Source organism: Sinocyclocheilus grahami, unplaced genomic scaffold (assembly GCF_001515645.1).
Source record: "Sinocyclocheilus grahami isolate Dianchi unplaced genomic scaffold, SAMN03320097.WGS_v1.1 scaffold97.1, whole genome shotgun sequence".
NCBI lineage: Eukaryota > Metazoa > Chordata > Actinopteri > Cypriniformes > Cyprinidae > Sinocyclocheilus > Sinocyclocheilus grahami.
In genome coordinates, this window is record NW_015505276.1 from 1,202,027 (window position 1) to 1,223,358 (window position 21,332).

The following is a 21,332-nucleotide window of genomic DNA, read 5'->3' on the forward strand; positions in this document are numbered from 1 at the left end:
GTTTACATTAGGCTGTACTCTTCGACCAGCCTCTTCCGTTGTAAAACCACGATTTATGACATGATCCACAAGTGTGATCTGAGTGTGAAGTGTGGTCAGAGACTCTGACCCTTCTTTTTCCACCTCTTCCTCTATTATGTCTTCCTCTAACACCACCACCACGCATTCTTACACATCTTCCAATTGCTCTTCCACGAGCGCGTTGCTGCAGTTCAGGGTTGTGGAAATCCTCCATTCTCAAAAAATGTTAGTGATTGTGCTGTGGGCAATCTGCATATACAGTATATGCTCCCAAACTTGAGTCGTTAAATGGTTGAATGGTTGATTCAAAGTGTAATTAAAGGTCATTTGCCAATTTAGCAGACATTACAAACAATGTCAATGTCAGATATTTATGGAATATACATGCGTGTATACCAATTTTTCATAATTGAATGGATCGTTTTGAATGTGATGGCTTACACGATGAAAAATGTTTGAGAAGTCGTGAAGAGTTTGACAGTTTAAGTGAGATTTGTCTCATCAGTTTTGATCAACAAGCCATATGCAATTAGTTGTTGTGCAAACTGCAGACAATTGTACTTACTGTTTGCACACATGTGCCAAAAGCATTTGCAATTTGCTCAAATCAATAAGAAATTCCAATCTGATGTGAACAAGAAGCTAATTGTTCAGAGATCTGAACTTATTGTTTTGGGGGGAAAAAATTTCATTCGAGAATTGAGCCAAAGCAATTGAGAAAATCTGTAATAGTGATACATTGCACCTAACATTAAAATGTGTAATATTGCAATATATATTTTCACATTGAATCTTGAAATTAATGTTAAAAAACACATAAAGACAGTATAATTGTTTAATAGCATCTTTTTACTAATAAATGAAAGCCAGTATCACTGATTTAGATAGATAGATAGATAGATAGATAGATAGATAGATAGATAGATAGATAGATAGATAGATAGATAGATAGATAGATAGATAGATAGATAGATAGATAGATAGATAGATAGATAGAGATGTTGTTGTATCTCTAATAAGACTGGTCACAAACATTTCTGTACGATCTAATCTAGCGTCTTATTAAGTCACTGTCATCCATTTTCTGCAACACATCTTTCGGCTATCTTCTCCTATGCTAATGAAACTCTTAAGCCTCTTAAAAGTCCACTTTATTGATTTTTTTCTTTTTTTACTTTAAGAGCTCTTTTAAGGGTTAGGATTTTGTGAAGAACTTTTTTAGGATCTGGTGTTTTAGTCAAGACCACCAAGTGGTCGAGACCAAGTCAAGACCAAGACTTTAGGGTCTGAGACCAAGACTAGACCAAGATCAACCGATTCGTTCAAAGCTGCTCATTTATTCAATAATGAATCACCACTGTGTGTTGCTCGGAAACACAACAGTTGCTATGGATTGCAGGACTTTGTTGGGGACTATGTTTGTTGCCGAAAAAGCACTTACAATTTTTTTTTTAAATAATATAAAAAAACAAGATCTCATACAAATATTTTTTTTGCAATCATAAGTTGAATTTTTTGGGCATTTGTATTCATTTTGGTTAATTTCTTTCTTTTTTTTTTACACAATTCCATATTGAATTTTGAACGGGCACAGCAGTATCAAAATAAATCTAATTAGAAATAAGTTATTGATTACACTTAAAGCAGGAAGTTTTACATCATCACATTAATTATGTTAACAAATAAATCAGGCAATTTAGTGATAGGCCTATCCCCGCAATTGTGGTCTTGACTGGTCTTGAAATAAAATCCCTGAGTCCTTTTAGTCTGAGACCAAGACAAGCCCAAGTGCAAATGAGGTTGAGACCGAAACAAGACCAAGACCGGTCTTCACTGGTGACTTCTCCAAAAGCAGAGAATAGAGAGCCCAGCTCCTCACTGCTCAAGCTGTACGGCATGTTTTGGACATAAAGACTGAAGTCTTTCTTTTGGGGAGGTTTAGAGCTGCTCTTTTGTTCTGCCTGGTGTTCCTTGTATGTCTTAAAATGGCATACGGACACTAGATAGCCATTGAGCAGCGAGCCATCCAGCTTCTCAATGACTAATTCAGCGGCCTCGAGTGTGGCGTAATAGATGAAACCATAGCCTTTCGGTTCACCGTTACTGTCACACACCATAAAGCAAGGTCGTTGATGTCCTTTGCCAGGCCCAATAATTATGTTACCGATTCCACTTTTTCTCAGAGTGGAGTCAGTTTCGGCCCACATGATACAGAATGGTTTGCCCATGAGCTCAATCAGAGCATTCAGGGCTTTTTGCGCATGTCGATGGTGTGTAAAATTAACATAACCAAACCCACGAGAGAGGTTGGTTTAGCTGCCTCTGCACCAGGGGCGCCGCTATGGTTTCCGGGCCCCCTGAACATCATTGACCAGGGCCAACCAAACTGGGGGTTCCCCCTAGGTAAAAAAAATGGGTCCCGGGCCCCCTCCAACACTTGTTCAGTTACATGTGTGTGCAAATCCCCCACAAACAAATATCCATAGGACGCCATTATTTTGACTGTTTTAAAAGGAGACTTAAGTCAAAAAGTGCTTTGTACAAAGCGAATCACTGTGTAGAACTCACTGTCATTGTGTGGAACTCACAATGTTGAGAACAAATCGTAAATGCTGCTTATAAATCGCTCTGTCGCAATTGCTGTAGCTACAAAGTCAGATCCGAGGTCAAAAGTAGCTCATACACTGACAGCTTTTTTTATTAGGCTCTGAACGTTCTAAAACACTATTATGACATCTTCAGTGACTCCAGGGCAGAGCAGAACAGCAGATTATTCAAATGTAAAACTTGAAAAATATACATTACCTGTTGTTGCAGCAGCAGCAGCAGCACACAAATAAGTGCTGATATACAGCATTTATTTTACACTTTTATAGTCTTATTTTTATATAGCCAATGGGCTGGGAAAATAATAATATTCTGTTTGATTGCATTAAGTCAATAATTAGTTCGTTAACAATTGAAGTAACCGCCCATTTAAATCCAATGCATTATTAATCAGATTTCGTTTAGAATCAGAATTAATGTATATTATCTGGTAATTTGAGCCATAAAAAATGCGACAGATTGATCTGCTGATCTTTGTGATCTGAGTGGCCTAATGGTTAACGATGATCTAATACACATGAATAAAAAAAAAAGAAAAAAAAAATACATGACCCAGGAGGTGAAAAGTTTCCTTGGTCTGTGGCCGTTCTGGACCGTTCCTGACCCTGTTTTAACAGAGCTGGTTGCATGAGTCTTGTGATAAATCGTTGTTTTCAGTATATATGCCTGCAGGAGGCAGTGCTGCGCAGTGTTTCCACAACCTGCAAACTGGGAATGAACAAAGCCTGATAATAACTATTACTTCAGTATTTGTTTGTAAGCATAAATGTGACCCTGGACCATAAAACCAGTCATAAGGGTAATTACATTTTTTTTAACTTTATACATCATCTGAAAGCTGAATAAATAAGTTTCCATTGATGTATGGTTTGTTAGGATAGGACAATATTTGAAAATCTGGAATCTGAGGGTGCAAAAAAATCTAAATATTGAGAAAATCACCTTTAAATTTGTCCAAATGAAGTTCTTAGCAATGCATATTACTAATCAAAAATTAAGTTTTGGTATATTTACGAAAGGAAATTTACAAATTATCTTCATGGAACATGATCTTTACTTAATATCCTAATGATTTTTGGCATAAAAGAAAAATGTATAATTTTGACCCCTACAATGTATTGTTGGGTATTGCTACAAATATACCCGTGCTACTTATGACTGGTTTTGTGCTCCAGGGTCACAGATTTATATGAAAATGAGCCAAGGTGAACATTTCACCCTAGTCTCTAATTTCTCCCTTTTCACTTCCTATGGAAAGGAAAAGCAGGCAAACGCTATGAAAGATTCACCCTGAGGTGATTGCCTCTTAAAAGTGAAGACCCAGAAAATGTCCGGTGTTGTTAATTGTGTGGATATTTCAGCAAACAATTTGCTTCATACATTCAGTTTAAGAGGCTAAACTTTATCATTAAAATGAATTGTGCATGTGCATTTTACGTTGTCCTTAGTGGCCATATATGAATATATTGTTAGATCAAAATGAATGCTAGGAATAATTCAGTAGTCGCGGGATATTAGCAGGGACATGTCAATAGTGTCTTGGGTCAGGTGTGGTGACTATAGTAATATCATCGTCTTTACTGCCTCTATTAGCGCTTTACTGTCCACTAATTACTGCCTGCCACACATAGTTTACATTCACTGTTATCAAAAGTGTTGCATAAATCAATCAATCAATCAATAAGGACATCACCATGTACTGATTCATTACAATGGAAATGAATGGGGCCAAACATCCCGTTTCAGAATAGCCACAAGATGTAAACTATGTGTGATAACGATTTTAATATGGAATAAACACTTGGATTACTTCTCTGTATTCAGTTTGACAACTTTGTTGTCATGACAAGCAATAATCTGTTATTTAACTTATGCATTACATGAAAATATGTGATGTTCAAATGATACAATTCAAATGGATTTATTTTCAAAAACAGGCAGCAACAAAAAGCAGTGTTTTCATAGCTATTAAGAAACGAATAAAGTCAAACCATTCGATTGTGAACGTTCAAAGGCAATTTACAAAAATATACATTTCCCCACCCATTTCTTAAATTATGCCCATAAACAATATTCTTATGTTTTCCACTGTATGGTTTGACACTTTGGGATGTTACACATGAAGACTTGATCCCAAGGTTGCATTATGATGCAATAAGAAGTGCTGTTGTTTTACAGTCATTCCTCAGACTGCATGCTCATCTGTTTCAGCATCTTCTGCTCCCTCCGGTTTCTCATGCGCTCCTTGAAATCCTCCAGCTCTTGCCTCTGTTTCAGCATGAGAAATGGCATATGTTATACAGAACGTGTCACTGCTATACATATGTTTATCCTGTGAGATGCTGCTGCTGCTGCTGCTGTTAAATATCTCTTTAACCTAACCTAACCACCCAAGTAAAAGCTGACTGATTACAAAGTGTACACAATACTTACATGCATTTTCTCTTCAGGGGGGAAGATTTCCCTCTGAAAAAATGTGATGATATAAGATGATCATACAACAGCAACTGCATACAGAACTGCTAAATACATAACGCTATAATACTAATATTGACTTTTATTATTAGGTCAATAGTGAACCTTTCGCTTCACGATGTATTCCTCAAAATACTCCGCTTGGTTTGATATCCAAAACATCGCCACTGGAAACGACAGATACACCATCATCTGTTTAAAACAGTAAACATTGCAAATCTGTAGATCCTCGCATTTGATCGGTTATTCACACAGGTGCAGTAGTGAGCAAAGCATTTAGTGTTTAGCAAAGTGGGACGTTCTCAGCTTCTGTACGTCTTCTTATTTTCCCAAAGATGCTTTAGTCTATTCATATATAGTTTATTTAGACAGACCCGCCGGCTTACAAGTGTAAATGTCATCAAACTCACCCTGAAAACCTCTATTTTAACCCCCATGTCCTACAGCTCGACAGTCACGCTTTCAGGCACTTCCTGTTTTTGTAAGATGTCAAAATAAAGGTCGCGCTGAGCACGCTCATTCACAGCCGTATTTTCACGCGCAATGAAAATACTTCTCTGTACACGTGTGTGTGTGTGTTTTAAAGACATGCATGTAAATGTACCATAAGTCTCGAGATGTGTAATTTAGACTTTTTTCTTTTAACACACCATCTTCCAGTAGACTCCTTCCTCGTACACCGCAGGCTTATGAAAGCGCGTGCAGTCGTTGACCGGATGCAGACCAGTGTTGCTAATTTAGCAACTTTTTCTTCCAAAAGCACCTAGCAACAAATGTAGCTATTTTTAAAATGTATTTAGCAATTTCTTTTAGCAGCTTGTGATAAGTGACTCAAACGATAAAAAGGCACACAATTTCCATCTAAATGACACAAAATGAGGAAACTAAATTAAGTTAGCTGCTGTTTGCAATTGTTCATTTATGATACAGCTTAGCTTGTACCTGCGATTGTTGATCAGTTAGTAAGTACACTGTAAGACAAATATTGAGAAAAATGGAAAAGCTACTAGTAATTTTGCAGGACATTATGTGTTATCCATGATCTGTTGTAACCCTGCAACCCGAAAACACAAAATACAATGGGGTGTATGCAGGTAAAAACCCTTGAAAAATCAATAGGGAAAATGTCTTCATATTAACATAGTAGATTGTGCCCTATTTTTACAGAGTGTAGCATACTAACTAACTACTAATACACTGCTTAAAACTGTAATTGTTCAGAATGTGTCGTTTTCTTTGTTTATTAGCTAATTAAAAAATGTGCAAGTGTTCAATAATTCAATGTTGTATTTAAAAATACAGTTATTTATATTTTGAAATTATATAATGTATTTATATTATTTTACGAACAAATCTAAATAACATATAAAATGTAATTTTTGCTGAGATTTGGTGTAGTGACATTTTTGCGTCGCAACTTTCTTTTAGCAACAAATCGACCTTCCTCTAGCAACTTCACCTGAAAATGAGTTGGCAACACTGATGCAGACACAGCAAGCAACATGATGCAAGCATGCAGCAACTTTACATCAGATACACTGCACGGCTGTTGCTCCTTCCCACTGTATATATGGTTTTGCTCGACAACGTGAAATTTTAAATAAATTAAAGGGATTTACATAAAAATGAAATCGTCATTTCATCACCCTCACGTTCAGTTTTCTCATCAAGTACACAATGTGATACTAGGCAGAATTACTCATGTTTCAGTCATCGTTTCCTTTACTTTTATAGAAAAAGACGCATTGAAAGTGAATATTGGCTGAGGATGCGAGTCCAGAATATTCTGCTATATTCTCTTTTTGAGAAAGGTACAGGTGAGAAAATGATTTTCATTTTTGGGTGAATCTCTCAAAAGCGTCAAGAAATGTCCTGGACACATTTCACCTCAAAACCAAAAGGGAAAAATACATTACATTTGCTGTATTGAAATGTTAATTTGGCTTTATTTTCTACACACACACAAAAAATCTGTTTTTGAAGTGAAAAATGACCCTGTATGTGACTGGACCACAAAACCAGTCATAAAGGTCTTTTTTTTTTTTTTACTGCGTTTTATACATCATCTGAAAGCTGAATAAATCAGCTTTCCATTGATGTTTAGGACAGGACAATATTTTGCTGAGATACAACTATATGAAAATCTGTAATCTGAGGGTGCAAAAAAAAAAAGAAAGAAAAAAATTCTAAATATTGAGAAAAGCACCTTTAAAGTTGTCCAAATGAAGTTCTTAGCAATGCATATTACTAATTAAGAATTAAGTTTTGATATATCTACAGTAGGAAATACAAAATATCTTCATGGAACATGATCTTTACTTAATATCCTAAAGATTTTTGGCATAAAAGAAAAATGTATAATTTTAACCCATACAATGTATTGTTGGCTATTGCTACAAATATACCCGTGCTACTGATGACTGCTTTTGTGCTCCAGGGACACATATGTACTTGACATTTCATTATTTTCCCTGGAGTTTTCCAAGCTGTCAAACAGTAGGACAACCCTTTTAACTACACAAGTTGCTTATGAAGTCATCAGATTCTACCTCAGGAGTGAAAACTGATATGCAGCAACACAATGGGCACCATACTGTAGCAGGTGGACTGTGTGTGTGTGTGTAGAGCTGATGAATTATAAAAGAGACGACAGGCTTATTTTTTTGTTTCCTTTTAATTTTCTATAAAAGAGATGAGTTTATTTCATGATCAGAACAGATTGAACCATTGGCCTCGATAGCCCACGCACATACCAAACAGTAATCGAGGAAAATGTTGAACAAACCCAAAAGAAAAAAAAGAAAAGAAAAGAACAAAATACCTGAATAAAGCAAACTCTCTGCTGAGCTGCAGGTCAGCACATTCTCCGGAAAATCCGAATTTATGGCACATAATGTTACCATGGAAAAGAAAATACATGTATAGGCTTGAAGGAATGAAGTGTTACTCTTCTTTGAACTTTTACAGACCAAATTAACAAAAGAAAAAATTGATATTTATAAAAGTGGACTTCACGAGGAAGAACAAGAACCAAAAAAAAGTTAGCAAAGCATCATTTAAATGAAGTGTTGTTGCGATTGAAACCTCCGGGTAAGAACACCCTCCCCAGCCACATACCGACAACCGTACTGACATGACGTACACATCCAAACATCCAGACACACACACACATTGATGAAGATGATGATTGGACATGTCCTCTTAGCAGTTTCGAAAAAAACGAAAAACTAGTTGTTCGGTGTATAATTAAGAGGTCCAGCTAAAACTAGATTTAAACCTGAATATTGTAAATGGGTAAAATATAAAATGTTTACTTTCCTTTTTTTGTCTCTTAAACACAAGCTCTCGCCCCTAAACCCCCAATTTTCCCCTCCCTCGCCCTCCCAGAACATAATATATGCCAACTAGAATCGCAATACAATACAGGCACTGGAGAAAACACTATAAGAGAAAACTCAGAGGACCTGCCAAGGTCTCGAACTGTGCCCCCCGCCCCCCTTGCTGAGTCAAATAACAGAATTAGAACACATCCACTATAATCCAACAAGAACAATAAATCAGAACGGGTTGATTTTTTTTCTTTTTTGTAGCTTTTTTTTCCTTTCGAAATTTTCCTCACTATATCTAGCACAGCATACAGAGTTCTCTCTGCGCAGGTGTAATAAAATGATCTGTGAAAAGAAAAGAGGAGTCATGCAGAAACCAGCTGAGAGCTCCGTCGCGTTGGCCTGGTGTTCGCATGACGCTCTCGAACGCGTGTACCAGCTGCGTGTTTTCCTTCTATATGTATAATACACTTAAAATAGTTCTCGTATTCTTTAAATTATATTCAAACTACAGGATGCTCAGAAACCGCCCTCGCAGGTCGACGCTCCGGGTTTACGTGAAAACGATGAGCAATGCAAGTATATCTTCATGATTCTGTCCTCAATTAACACTTGTCAGAATAATGCATATATTAGGGTTTATCTTCTACAAGGCTACCTAAACTTTTAATGACGAGTGGGGAGAACAAGAAAATATATTTATATATTTAGAAAGACATGTTAAGAGTGAAGCGTTTCGGGTCTCGGCTATCTCAGCGCAAAAGGATACAGGTGTTTGGCATAGACATCAGAGGGTAAGGGAGTTAAAAATATCTTAAAAAAGAAAAACGACAACAAAAAAGAAAGAAAGAAACAAAAATACAACCAACCAATCAACCAAAACAGTAATTAAGAAAATACCTTTTTACAGTAGATCCTACATAATGAAAAATCTGCACATGATAACAGTGTGAAACACACCATATGTTTAGTCATTTGTCACAGCCCCTGGTGAATATTGTTTGTGTTGTCGTGGTTACGAGTCAGAGGTGTAAGGCGAGCTGGACTTCCTCTCCCGAGGAAGATCATCTTAAGTGCCCCCGATCCCATCCTGCCGTTTGCCTCGCGAAAAAGGGGGGGGGAAAGGATAGAGCCAAAACGAAACGATGGGAGGGAAACCAAATCAAACAGGAAACAAAGACGTTTTCTAATCCCCCACAGACATCTGGCGGTCGACGGATGCTGTAGTACAGAGAATCAGTACATTTCCATTGTTGTCGTTCAGATATTCCTCCGGCGATCACATTGTCCATTGCTCCCATATTCTGAATTAAGAGTCACACGAGTCCTCTCTTTCCCGCCATGGTCACAATGGCAAATCCAGGAGGAATGCCGGAGAGGCGGAGCCGTCCCAGTGTGAGGGTCCCTCTTTCTGCCAAGGAAAAAGGAGAGCTACAGCCTCCCTCTCGGGGCCTCAGCTTATGCATCGCTAGTTCAGCCTCTTCAGTGTTTCTTGTGGTCAGATGGGGCCTTTTTTCCCCTACTGCTTTTTGAGTTTATTCTGTCCGTGCAGAGGAGAATCCATGCGCAGTTTCGCCGTTTCTCGCTTCCTCTCGCACTTCAGAACAAGTTCTCCTCAAAGATAGCCATCAAATCGCTTTGGAAATTCATGTCAATAGTAGCTGCCATCTGTAGAGGAGAAGAAAACTAAAATTAATATTCACAAATATCCACATTTTTATGGAGAAGTGACTGAAGAAACTAGTGTAAACGCATTTTGCATACTGATCAAAAGTTTTGGGGTCAATGTTTTTATTATGCAAGTATGCATTAAATTAATCAAAAGAGACCGTGAAGACATTTATAATGTTACAACAGATTTTTTTTTTTTTACTTTCTATTCTAAGAAATGTATCAGTTTCCACAAAAATATTAAGCATCACAACTGTTTTCAACATTAATAAGAAATATTTCTTGAGCAAATCATCATACTAGACCGATTTCTGAAGGATCATGTGACACTGAAACCTGGAGTAATGCTGCTAAAAATTCAGCTTTACCATCGCAGAAATAAATTATATTTTAAAATATCTTAAAATTGAAAACCATTAAAATTGTAATAAAAGCTAGTGTGTGTACAAGTGAGGTGACTAGCTGTAACTCACCGCCTCTCTCCTCCTCCTCTCCTGTTCCCGGCGACGCGCAAGCTCCCTCTGCTGGTCAAGTGCACTCTGGGAAGCAGCGGGGGACTGCGGCGGGCCCTGGGAAGGCTGCGGGGCCGAGGGCAGTTGGGCCGGGTTCTGGGCTTGGGGCTGAGTTTGGTGCTGCTGCTGCGGTGGCTGGACCTGCTGTTGCTCCTGCCGCCTGCGGGGCTCCTCCTGAGGCCTTCGAGAGGTCTCAATGGAGTCCTCCTCATCTCGTCCCCTTCAGACAGAAAGAAAACATCTTGAAACTGCTAAAACAGTCCTTTCATTAAAAGAACAGCTCTCTTACCGAAGTTTCTCTTGTTCTCTGCGCAGACGGTCTTTCTCAACTTGCTCAGCCTGGGCCTTCAGGGCTTTCTCTCGCTCTTCCTTCTCTCGGGCCGCACGTCGAAACTGTTCGAAGCTGTCACTGGAGGACTTCAGACCAGACAAGGGAGTGGAGGTGGATTTCTGTGCCAGGCTCGCCCAGGAACCCATGTTCTTCAGTTTCACATCCTGGGCACCAAACGAGGACACGTTATGAGGCATAGTCACGTAGAATAACCATTCCAGAACCATTGTATTCATTGAAAAGTCCAACAAATGAAGTCGTTCCTTCCACCCACCTGTACCTTTTTAGGCGCCACAGGAGTCTTGGGCTCCTTTTTGAATTTCTCTTTGTCTTGCATGGAAGGCGGTGGACCGCTCTGCTCAGAGGAGCGGATGACGGGACGGGAACATTCAAGTGGTTTCATATCTGCTTCTAAAACAAGATGATAAACATTTAGTTCTGGTCCACTAATTTGACTGGCAGAGCGGAACGGAGATTGTCTATATTTTGTATAACCGTACTGAGACGTTTCTCTGTATTAATTTGCTTGTCCGAGTATGTGGGTGATGTTTAGTGGAAGGAAAAGTTGTGATTTTGCATGGGGTACAGAGCTTTTTTGTTTTTGATCGCAAAACTTCATTCACATCTGTTCCAGACAAACTTTGTTTGTGCAATGCTTGTAATCAAAAACTGTAAAAAATATACTCTGGCAAAAACTGGTCTGAACAGTAGATATTGCTTGATATTAAACTTGTTTATTGTATAAAAGCAATATGTGTGCACAGTGTGCGTAGTGTGAACATGCGTACAATTGCATGCTTTGGAATGCAGGAGTTTCACTCACTCTGTTGGCTGTGGCCTGGCATTTTGGGTTTGCTCTCTGGGTGTTTATGAGGGTCTTGTCTCATGGCTGGACTGAAGGGCGCACCACGCATCACGGGTGAAGGAGGCAGCTTCTCTTCTTTAATGCCACCCAAAGCTGAAGGACCTTGCTGTGTTTCCTAAAGCAAACAGAGCAACAAACACATCTAAAAAACCAAAAGCTATTCATCATATCACAGAAATGCATGTGTACACTGGAAAGAATCCATGTCAAAGCAAGGAAATGGAAATGGCACTGACCTTTTTGGGGACCTGAGGAGGGGACTGGTGGACTAAAGCATACTGAGAGATTTGAGGGGAATGCATCATGAGGGGGGAGGGGTTATCTCGCATGTGTGCTGTAGAAATAAAGACACCATTAATATGCAAGCATTTACAGTGCTGTCCAATAAAAAACCTGTTTGAACTCCTCAGCTGTGGGACGTCTGCTCTGAAGATTCGGGGAAGCCCTGAAACTGCAGCTACAAGCTACTCAAAGTAGAGCTGCACACAAGATACATTTGCAATAGTAGCAACACTACAAGTTACTGACAGAAAATAGCTAACTGCTTTTAACTATTTCTAGTAGCGGGATATTTTTTTTTTAAATGAGAAGAGCATTTTTCTGGCACAAAATAATGCCAGCAAACTCAAACTCAAACTCATTATTACATCTACAGTCAAACCAAAATTTATTCGGACACCTTCAACATTTCTCACATTATTACAGTTTATTCGCTATAGTTTAGAACAGTGTTTCTCAACCTTTTTTTAGTCGCGGCACCCTTTGGAAATTAACAAACTTGTGGCACCCTACAAAATAAATTGTCACAATATTTGAATTTCTAACTTCGATATGATAATTTGAAAAGTATAGATATTCGGTACAACAGTGAAGAACTGCAGAATATAAATGTCATACAGATATTTTTTATATTATTAAAAAATGTTGTCCATCAATGGTAGCAATCAGTAGGCTAATTTCTAAGGAAGAGACCAATTTATAGGATAGATTTTAATGTAAGCTTTTATACATATGTAAACATTATTTAATTACCATTATAACTAGCTATCTCACAAATTTTTGCTCACTCAGTGTTTTTTTTTAATTTTACAGTGGGGTAATTTTGGTGCAGTAGCACGAGATTTCAAACTTTGAATTGAATAAAAAAATGACAAGTAAGCACTCAGTAATAAAATAAGAACAAATAAAGAAATTAATAATGATGGCACAAATAAAAAATAATGACAGGCCTTCGAATGAAATAAATAGCTTTTTAGTTTTTCAGGTAGGTCTAACAGTAGGGTTAAGATATTTAACTTTTTTTAATTTTTTTTATCAATTATCCAAATAATGTTTAGTCCTAGAAAGCTATTATTATCAGAACACGCGAGCATAACATAGTGGTTAGCAGATCAATGAATGAGAGGGCAGCGTTACCAGAGTTGCCCATATACCACACCATGTTACAACACAGTAGGGCTATTGCAGACAGAAACAATACTGTACTACATCCATGTTTCCTGTCAGCTCGATTTTTGAGTGGACACGTTGCTGTTCCGATTCGCATGAACGGTATACGAGTGGAGCGACTGAGCGGAGCGTCACACCATGTGAAAGTGAAACCTGAGCGGTGAACTAATTTTCTGTAGCTGAAATTTCGGTGCATCTCTAATTATTGGCGACATCAGAAATATTATATAATAGATGCTTTTTTGAACATTTTAGCAATTTAAAAATATTAAAAAAAGATTTTTTACACGGCACCCCTGCTCTCGACAGAGAGGTTTAGAAAATGGTAATAAATTATGAAAAGAACTCAGAGTTAAACTGTCAGAACAAACTCATCTTGATAATGTCAGATAACTTTGATAGAAAGGTATGTAATGAATTAGGTTGAATAGCTGTCAGCTGTTAAATTTACACAAAGTACACTATTATGTAATACCAATTTAGGTCAACCAATTACCAAGCAATGCTTAGTTTTGTTCAGTCTGTGATGTAAAAAGGTCGCATTAGCAATTAAAGAAAAAACACTTGGTCAGGTCAAAGTGTCTGAATTATTTTTGATCGCAAATTTTTTATCAATTTTACTGGTAGTCCACTATATGAAAGATTTTTGGGTATAATGTGTCACAGTTTACTTTATTTTACTATCCTCACTTACATAAATTAACTATGGTGTCCTGCACCCACTAGTAAAAAAATACCAAAAATTATATCTGGTATCAGAATAATTTTTGGTTCGACTGTAAATCAACTTAAAATTATTACAAAAATAAATGACTAAATATAATTTAATTATTAAATTGGGCATTTTTATGGCAAATACAACTTTCATGTAAACATTCATTTTAGTACAAAAAAGTAGTAAACAATAAATAAAAACTTATAGCCATCATGAAATAAAGGCTTTTTAAAACTTTTTGAACAAGATTCGAGTGCCTTGGACTACTATTATTCTTATGAGTTGAATCATCCCTTGCACCCAAAGAGCAATGAGACAAGAACCCTATACCCCGTGCAGCACTTCTTTTGCATTCTTTATTTCGAGGAATAAATAAATAGCTTGTTGTTAGCCATACAATTAGCAATGACAGTTTCAGCAACGTTAGCCGTTAAATGAACCGTTTCTTTACAAGACCGTTATGTTACCTGAGTTATAGGAGTCAGACTTGTGTTGACGTGGAGAGTGATGCTGCGGTGGCTGCTGCTGGATAATCTGCTGTGCTTTCGTGGAGGGCATGGATACTTTGTGTTGACTAGGCTGCGTTTGCGTGGTCTGCACCGGGCCTTGAGAGAAGCTCAGCTGCTGTGAGTGCTGCATGTGTCTGGCCTGATGCTGCGAGAGCTGCGGGGAGGGCTGGGCTTGAGTCTGAATGGGAATCTGCGGTGGGGGCAGAGAGCTCTGCTGGCTCATCTGAGACTGAACCTGCACTGACTGCAGCAGAGACTGCTGGCCCGGCTGCTGCAGCCTGCTCTGCAGAGACTGCATTAGTGACATTGGCGGCGGCTGCTGCTGCAGGCGGTTCGGCTGCATGTGCTGCAGGTACATGGGCAGGGGCATGGAGGGAACGGGCTCCTCGTCGTCCTCTAGCAGCATCTGTGGGGGCTGGGAGGAGAGCAAGCCCTGGGGAGTGAGCGTGGGTGGGGAGAGGGGCCGCTGGCGCATTTGCTGGGGAGGATGCAGCAGGTGAGGAGGGAGGTGGTGCTGGGGCTGAGGGGGTTGCTGGGACTGAAGCTGCTGCGGCAGGGTCTGCTGGGGCGTGCTTTGCTGCGGAGGTTTAGGAGGTAGCGGGGCTGCCCTATTACTGGGCCTTGAAGGCTGCTGGGGCATTGCGTTGTGCAGGGCTGCTGGGGACCAACGACACGAAGAGAGAGGAAGACCACAAAAACATGAATAAGTAAAGGGTCAATATAGATCACCTGCTATTTTTAAATAATTTTTGTAAACAAAAGTGCCAGAGAAAGTGAAGAATAGAGCCAATCAGAGCATATCTACTACACACATTTTGAACCAATGAGAGGTGGGCAGTGTGAAAAGCGGCATGGTAGTCCAGCAACAGTAAAACTGGTTAATCCTATAACCATGGAGGAGATTTATTTTTGTCAAATGTAAAGCGTTTGTTGTGAAGTGAGGGGAATCAAAATGTTTACATGTTTATAAAGATTTAGTTTGATTTACCAGTATTTTATAGCATTCCTCAAATGTAATAAAATGTGATGTTTTTGTTTCTCTCAACAATGCAATTTTGGCCCGGTACATCCGGAAAGTACACGGTATAAAAGTACTTTTGATGTAATAAACAGGAAGTTTTCACTCACCTGGGGATGGGAGGATGGGGTGCTGGTTCAGGAAAGGGTGCGTCTCAGGAGACACTGGGCCTCCTGGAGGGTGAGCGTTGAGGTGAGGTGGCGCAGGGGAGGGCGAGTCATTGGCATGGTGGGGAAGGTGCATGAGGGGCTGGACGAAGTGGGCCAGAGGGTCAAAGGGGTTTTCCAGGAGCTGCGAGGGCTCCAGAGCTGTGACGGGAGGAGGCATGTAAGCGGCGGGAGAGGGATGCTGCTGCTGCGGCTTCAGCTGAGCACTGGGCTGCAGTGCAGGGGTCTGGGGTTGATGGGGAACTTGTGGCTGAGGCATGCCTGGAGCCACCGCCTGGTGATGAGCCTTCTTTCCTTCTCCTCTCCTCCTCTTCTTCAGTTTAGAAGCCATCCCTGAGTTCATGAAGAAGAGATTCTTCATGCATTGAAGTATCTTGAATCATTTAACATCTCAAAAGCATTAGCAATGCAGCTGGTCATGTGTTATAGATCTACAGGGCTCACCTGTCTCCGAGTCTTCACTTTCTGAGGAGCTGGACTCACTGCTGCTGCCCGACCCGGATGATGAGCCTTTGGTCTTTACAGCACTCATTGCCTCCATGGACTTCTCTGGAACTGAAGGACGAGAAACAAACAACCCCCCATAAGAATTTGTATACACTTGCTATTTATGATGATTTTGGTGATGCAATGTAACAGACAGCATTAAATACAAGTGTAAAAAGGGATCCAATGTGTTTTGGAGACAAATTAGTTAATGTTTACATTTTCTGAATTTTTCGGAATCGGAATTAAACCAATTCTATTTAAGATTGTGAAAGTTCTGTTTATATGAACAATACATTTTACAATCAGATTCATGTTTTCGTCTACAAGTGATTTAATCTATTCTGAACAAAACTTTCAGTCTCTTCCAGAGACCAGTTTAAAAATAAACCTTTATACGATGCAAAACAAATGTAAATCTACACATCATGGCACTGCACATGTGCACAAGGTGTTTTTGAATCTGACTGAGAAGAGAGCTGGATTCAAGCATTTACATGCTTAATTTTTTCCTGTTGATTGGATTATCTGAGGTCTTCTAAACCCCTTCCAATTTGATCAATTTCATTTAATTAGAGCTTATTCGGATCAGTTGTGGTGTTTACATGAAGGCTACTTAATCCGATTGTACAATGTATCCAATTATTAACTTATTTATTTGGTTGCATGTAAACTTAGCTAGTGTGTTAAAATTACTCAAAACTACCTTCTGCACATATCACATTGGGAAAGTAAATGCTAATGCATCCCAGACAATATTTTTGGACAGATGTGTCCAATCTTTCTACTGGAGGGCCACCTTCCAGCAGAGTTAAAGGGTTAGTTCACCCAAAAATGAAAATTAGCCCATGAATTACTCACCCTCAAGGCATCCTAGGTGTATATAACTTTCTTCTTTCAGACGAATTTAGTCAGAGTTATATAAAAAATGGTCTTTGATCTTCCAAGCTGTTTAATGGCACTCAGCGGGTGTTACAGTTCATCAGTCCAAAAGAAGTGAAAAAAAGTGCATCCATCCATAATAAAAAGTGCCTCACACGGCTCCAGGGGGTGAACAAAGGCCTCTTGTAGCGAATCGATGCGTTTTTGTAAGAAAAATAACCAGATTTAAAACGTAATAATCAATTTAATGTAGCTTGCACTCACTGTTGTACACGGAAGCAGCTCCGGGCGGATGACGTATGAGCTCAGCTTTGCGCATGCGCCGCTCAGAAGTGACGAACGCGGAAGTGCAGGGGAGAGATAAAAAAAACAACGGTCACTTATTAAAAGTACAAAACGAGGATTTGTAAAGAAGAATGTCGGAGGATTTCGATATAAGCCAAGAGGAGACTGGTTTTCCTTTGCTAAAGTAAGGAAACTTTGCATCCTTTGCTCCTGTAAACAAACGATGGTTTTCACGAGACTCACCGGCACATGCGCAACCTAGATTTAAGTGATAATTACGTTTTGAATATGGATATTTTTCTTACAAAAATGCATCGATTCGCTACAGGAGGCCTTTGTTCACCCCCCGGAGCCGTGTGAGGCACTTTTTATTATGGATGGATGTGCTTTATTTCACTTCTTTTGGACTGATGAACTGCAACACCCGCTGACTGCCATTAAACAGCTTGGAAGATCAAAGTCCATTTTTTATATAACTTCGATTGGATTCATTTGAAAGAAAGAAGTCATATACGCCTAGGATGGCTTGAGGGTGAGTAAATAAAGGGGTAATTTTCATTTTTGGGTGAACTCTCCCTTTAAGCTCTATCCCCAATTAAACACACCTAAACCAGATAATCAAAGTTTTCAGGATCACTAGAAACTTTCTAGTTTTGGATCTAAACTCTGCAAGAATGTGGCCCTACAGCGGCAGGATTTGACACCCCTTTTCTAGGTTTACCTATAAAATTGTGTCAAAACAAGTGTATGTACGGCCAATCCTCGGATCAGACTGAGCACTTTTGGTTAGCCCACCAGAGACAGAAGTGTTAACAGGGCATGTTAAAGGAGATTTGTTTAATCACTCACCACCGGCAGGCTTCTTCTTCTTGCGAAGGCAGGACGACACGTATCTCTCCAGTTCCCGCAGCGTAGAAGGCTTTAACGTCTCAAAGTCAATCTCAATCTCATCTGGGTTGGAGTTCTTAAGCGAGGGCTCACGGGACTGGATGATGTGGACCACACGGCCCAGCTTGTCTCCAGGCAGCTTGTTAATGTCCAGGCTCAGCTGTCTCTTTTCTTCATAGGACATAGGTTTACATTTCTCTCCAGCAGGCATGCCTGCCATTGCAGCTCCTCCAGTCAAACCCAGATCCTCCTCAGGATCCAGGCCCACCACAGGCTGCAGGGTTGGTGGAGCAGCACCAGGGGGGGTCATAGAGCGATTGCCCTTACCTCCCTCCTTCTTGCTATAGGGCATAAGACAACAAGAACTTCTCATTTTCAATGACACCATACATAAAGTCTAAACTGCAAAATTCTCAGACTCTCCACATTGATCGAAGTGATTAAACCATGTAATAATTTCTTGCCTAAAATGTGGTTGCATAACCAAATATAACTCACCTCAGCTTCTTGGGCTTCTTAGGCAGAGGATCCTTGTTCTTAGGCTTTCCTTGAGCCTTGAGGGTAGGAGGCGGATCCAGGATCTCTTCCAGTGCAGGCATGACTCCTGCTTTCTTTTTGTGCTTTTCTTTCTTCTTCTCCTTCTTTTCCTTCTCTTTCTTCTTTGGTTTGCTGGCCTGAGGCTGGGACAAGGCAGCCAGCTGCTCATGAACCGCTTTCAGCTGAGCAACAAAAGAGAAGAAACAAAATAGGGGGATTAAATTCTTCTCAGTGGACAGTAAAGTATAAACTTTTTGACAGATCTTTGAGCCAGCCTGTCCTTCGAAAGACCTCTTCCTTAGGGACGTGCTGGCAAAAACTGAGCGTATATCTGCTCACTTGCTCCTGAAGCTCTGCTAGCCTCTGGGCTCTCTCCTCTTCAGAGTCGTCCGTGGAGGAGTCAGATTCAGATGAGGAATCACTGGAGCTGTCTGAGGACGTGCCCATGGGAGGCTGTGTCTTGACAGGAGCCGGGTGGAGCACTGGCGCAGGAATGGGTGCCAGCATTTCCTCTGGCTCATCGGGCATTTTAGCAAAACGCATCTCAAACACATCCTATAAAAAGAGAAAACCTTTTGATGATCTAGTATAAGACTATTCTAATCTTCATTTCATTTCCTAAACACTTTCACACTTTTCTGTCTATTAGAGTCGGAAATTAACAGGGGCTTGGGGCCAAAAATGCCACAACAAATCAAGTTAAGGGGCCAAAAAGTTAGCGATTAAAGTTAGAAAGTGAATGAAAAGCAGCATTACATTTAGATCTGCTCACATCACATTTTTTTTACATTTTCTTTTTTTGCAGCATTGAGCATTACATACGCTATACTGAAGTCATAGGGGCTTCAGTGATAGACACCGCTTTTTTTGCTCGCTTTCTGTATACTTTATTCCGAGTTTAAATAACTTTTTTTTTTTTCAATCTACTAAAATAACCAATGTTAAGTAGTCTTGATTTTGCACTGCGTAAACTGTTTTTATCTATATAGCCAGAATGATGTAGTCTCCCAAAACACAAAAACATTATTTTATATTCTCAACACGTGTTTGATCAACACGTTGATCAGTTATTGATCAACACTAAATCATTATTACAATATTTTAAATTTTTTTAAATTTGTATACTTTATGCATGCTCTTTACTTCAGAAAAACGGGTCAAATATTGCCCCATAATGGATAAGTTCATTTCTGACTGCTGTCAGTGCATCACTAGATCTACCAGATACAACAAAGACCAGTAATGCAGCATGGTCGACTGCAAGTCACCAACATTAAGTAAATACTGACTAGCCAGCTAGACGCCAGACTAACAACAAAAAAAAAAACACACCTGCCATGCAAGCCCTAATGTACACAGTGTTTTGCAGGTATGCACGTACCTGCATTTTGCGTGCCATAGCCACCACTTCATGGTCTGGAGGGTTGTACTTATAGCAGTTGGAGAACATTAACCGTACATCTGCTGCAAACTCCTGAGCATCTCTGTACTGTCTGTTTTCCAACTTGTCCTGAACAACCAAAGAGAAGACTGAACAAATAAGCATGGAAAGGAAGAATGGCTCATCCTCTGACTGAGAACCAGCAGCTATATTTTCACCTTAATAGTGCTGAGGTCCATGGGATGTTTGATGATGTCATGGTAATCGTGCAGCCCTAAAGCGTCCACATCCACTGGCTTGTAGAAGGGCCAAGCGTACGCAACGTGCTTCTTAGCAAACATGTCCTTTACAATGCTGGAGCAGTAGCGTAGCTGCTCTTGTTGCTTGGGGCTGTGGGTCCCAGTGATGGGTGTCCAATGGTGCTGGGAGTCCGGTGCCTCCTTTTTGGATAGTTTGCTTGGTCGTGTAGTATCCCGGCGTGGCAGAGTCTTTCCTGACTTCGACTCAGCAGGTGAGGACTCGTTCAGCGGGTCATTTGCCGTAGGTGTTGTGGTGTCTGCTTTCCTTTTCTGACTTTTTCTCTGCTGCTGATGAAAAAAGCGAGTGAGGACAAAGACATAAGACTAAAAACTAAGAATGACACTGTGTTTGAATGTTACAGGCCAACTTACTTTGTGAGGCATTGGGATGGGGCTTTGTAGAATAGGAGGGGTGCTCTGCTGCATGAGCACGGGCGGCAGGGCGGTTTGGGTCGGAGGAGGCACAGCCGTCATGATGGGGACCTGTGGATTGCAGTCAGTGGAGCCCATAGAAAAAGGTGGCCCTAATTGAGGCGCAAGGAGAGGGTGTGTAGGGAGCGAAGGGAGTGTAGGGAGTGAAGGGAGCGAAGGGAGCGAAGGGGGTACTCGAGGGGGCAAGGCTTGCATGGTAGGCTGGGGAGGTAAAGCAGGCGGACCCTGCGGTGGTCCTCTCGTTTGTGGCCCAGGGGCAAGACTGGAAAGGCCACGTGTTTGAGGGATTGTGGGCGAAGACTCCAGGCCAGGTGCAATTTTCAGGTTCATGTCTAATAAAACAGAGAGAATACAAAGGAATTAAAATTATAATTTGAGATGTCTAAAACAAGCATTTCTGTGATCATAATGTGATGCTACAACATTCAGGATAAAGGGGAGCGATTCACAGCAAGAGGAGTCAAACATTTTCAATG

At 40.1% G+C, this 21,332-nt stretch overlaps 2 protein-coding genes across 8 annotated transcripts in view; both read right to left on the reverse strand.

The window, feature by feature from the left end:
* Positions 1 to 4,533: 4,533 nt before the first annotated feature.
* On the reverse strand, positions 4,534 to 5,613 carry pet100 (PET100 cytochrome c oxidase chaperone). The gene is made up of 4 exons (XM_016275926.1): positions 5,514 to 5,613; positions 5,209 to 5,295; positions 5,062 to 5,094; positions 4,534 to 4,896 (listed from the first exon to the last, which is right to left on the reverse strand). The coding sequence occupies exons 1-4, from the start codon at positions 5,538 to 5,540 to the stop codon at positions 4,807 to 4,809; spliced, it is 237 nt and encodes a 78-aa protein (XP_016131412.1). The 5' UTR covers positions 5,541 to 5,613; the 3' UTR covers positions 4,534 to 4,806.
* Positions 5,614 to 7,760: 2,147 nt separating this feature from the next.
* brd4 (bromodomain containing 4) overlaps positions 7,761 to 21,332 on the reverse strand; it is a 93,189-nt gene continuing 79,617 nt past the window's right edge. For 4 of the 7 annotated variants that reach the window (XM_016275924.1, XM_016275923.1, XM_016275919.1 and 1 more), the window contains 15 exons: positions 20,797 to 21,188; positions 20,344 to 20,712; positions 20,126 to 20,254; positions 19,084 to 19,299; positions 18,706 to 18,926; positions 18,169 to 18,548; positions 16,111 to 16,221; positions 15,610 to 15,999; positions 14,440 to 15,138; positions 12,045 to 12,142; positions 11,767 to 11,923; positions 11,218 to 11,354; positions 10,902 to 11,107; positions 10,574 to 10,832; positions 7,761 to 10,097 (listed from right to left, as the gene is read on the reverse strand). In XM_016275924.1, the coding sequence (XP_016131410.1) occupies positions 10,029 to 10,097; positions 10,574 to 10,832; positions 10,902 to 11,107; positions 11,218 to 11,354; positions 11,767 to 11,923; positions 12,045 to 12,142; positions 14,440 to 15,138; positions 15,610 to 15,999; positions 16,111 to 16,221; positions 18,169 to 18,548; positions 18,706 to 18,926; positions 19,084 to 19,299; positions 20,126 to 20,254; positions 20,344 to 20,712; positions 20,797 to 21,188 (3,833 nt within the window). In that variant the 3' untranslated portion in view covers positions 7,761 to 10,028. The remainder of the gene's footprint in view (positions 10,098 to 10,573; positions 10,833 to 10,901; positions 11,108 to 11,217; positions 11,355 to 11,766; positions 11,924 to 12,044; positions 12,143 to 14,439; positions 15,139 to 15,609; positions 16,000 to 16,110; positions 16,222 to 18,168; positions 18,549 to 18,705; positions 18,927 to 19,083; positions 19,300 to 20,125; positions 20,255 to 20,343; positions 20,713 to 20,796; positions 21,189 to 21,332) is intronic. The other 3 variants (XM_016275921.1, XM_016275920.1, XM_016275922.1) reach the window with 3 other exon arrangements.

Excerpts from the sequence above, each read along its gene's own strand:
- pet100 (XM_016275926.1), bottom strand. The coding sequence starts at position 5,540 with ATGGGGGTTAAAATAGAGGTTTTCAGG. Across the intron at positions 5,296-5,513 it reads TTAAAATAGAGGTTTTCAGG|ATGATGGTGTATCTGTCGTT; the intron begins GTGAGTTTGATG and ends TGTTTTAAACAG. Across the intron at positions 4,897-5,061 it reads CCCCTGAAGAGAAAATGCAT|AGGCAAGAGCTGGAGGATTT; the intron begins GTAAGTATTGTG and ends ATGCTGAAACAG.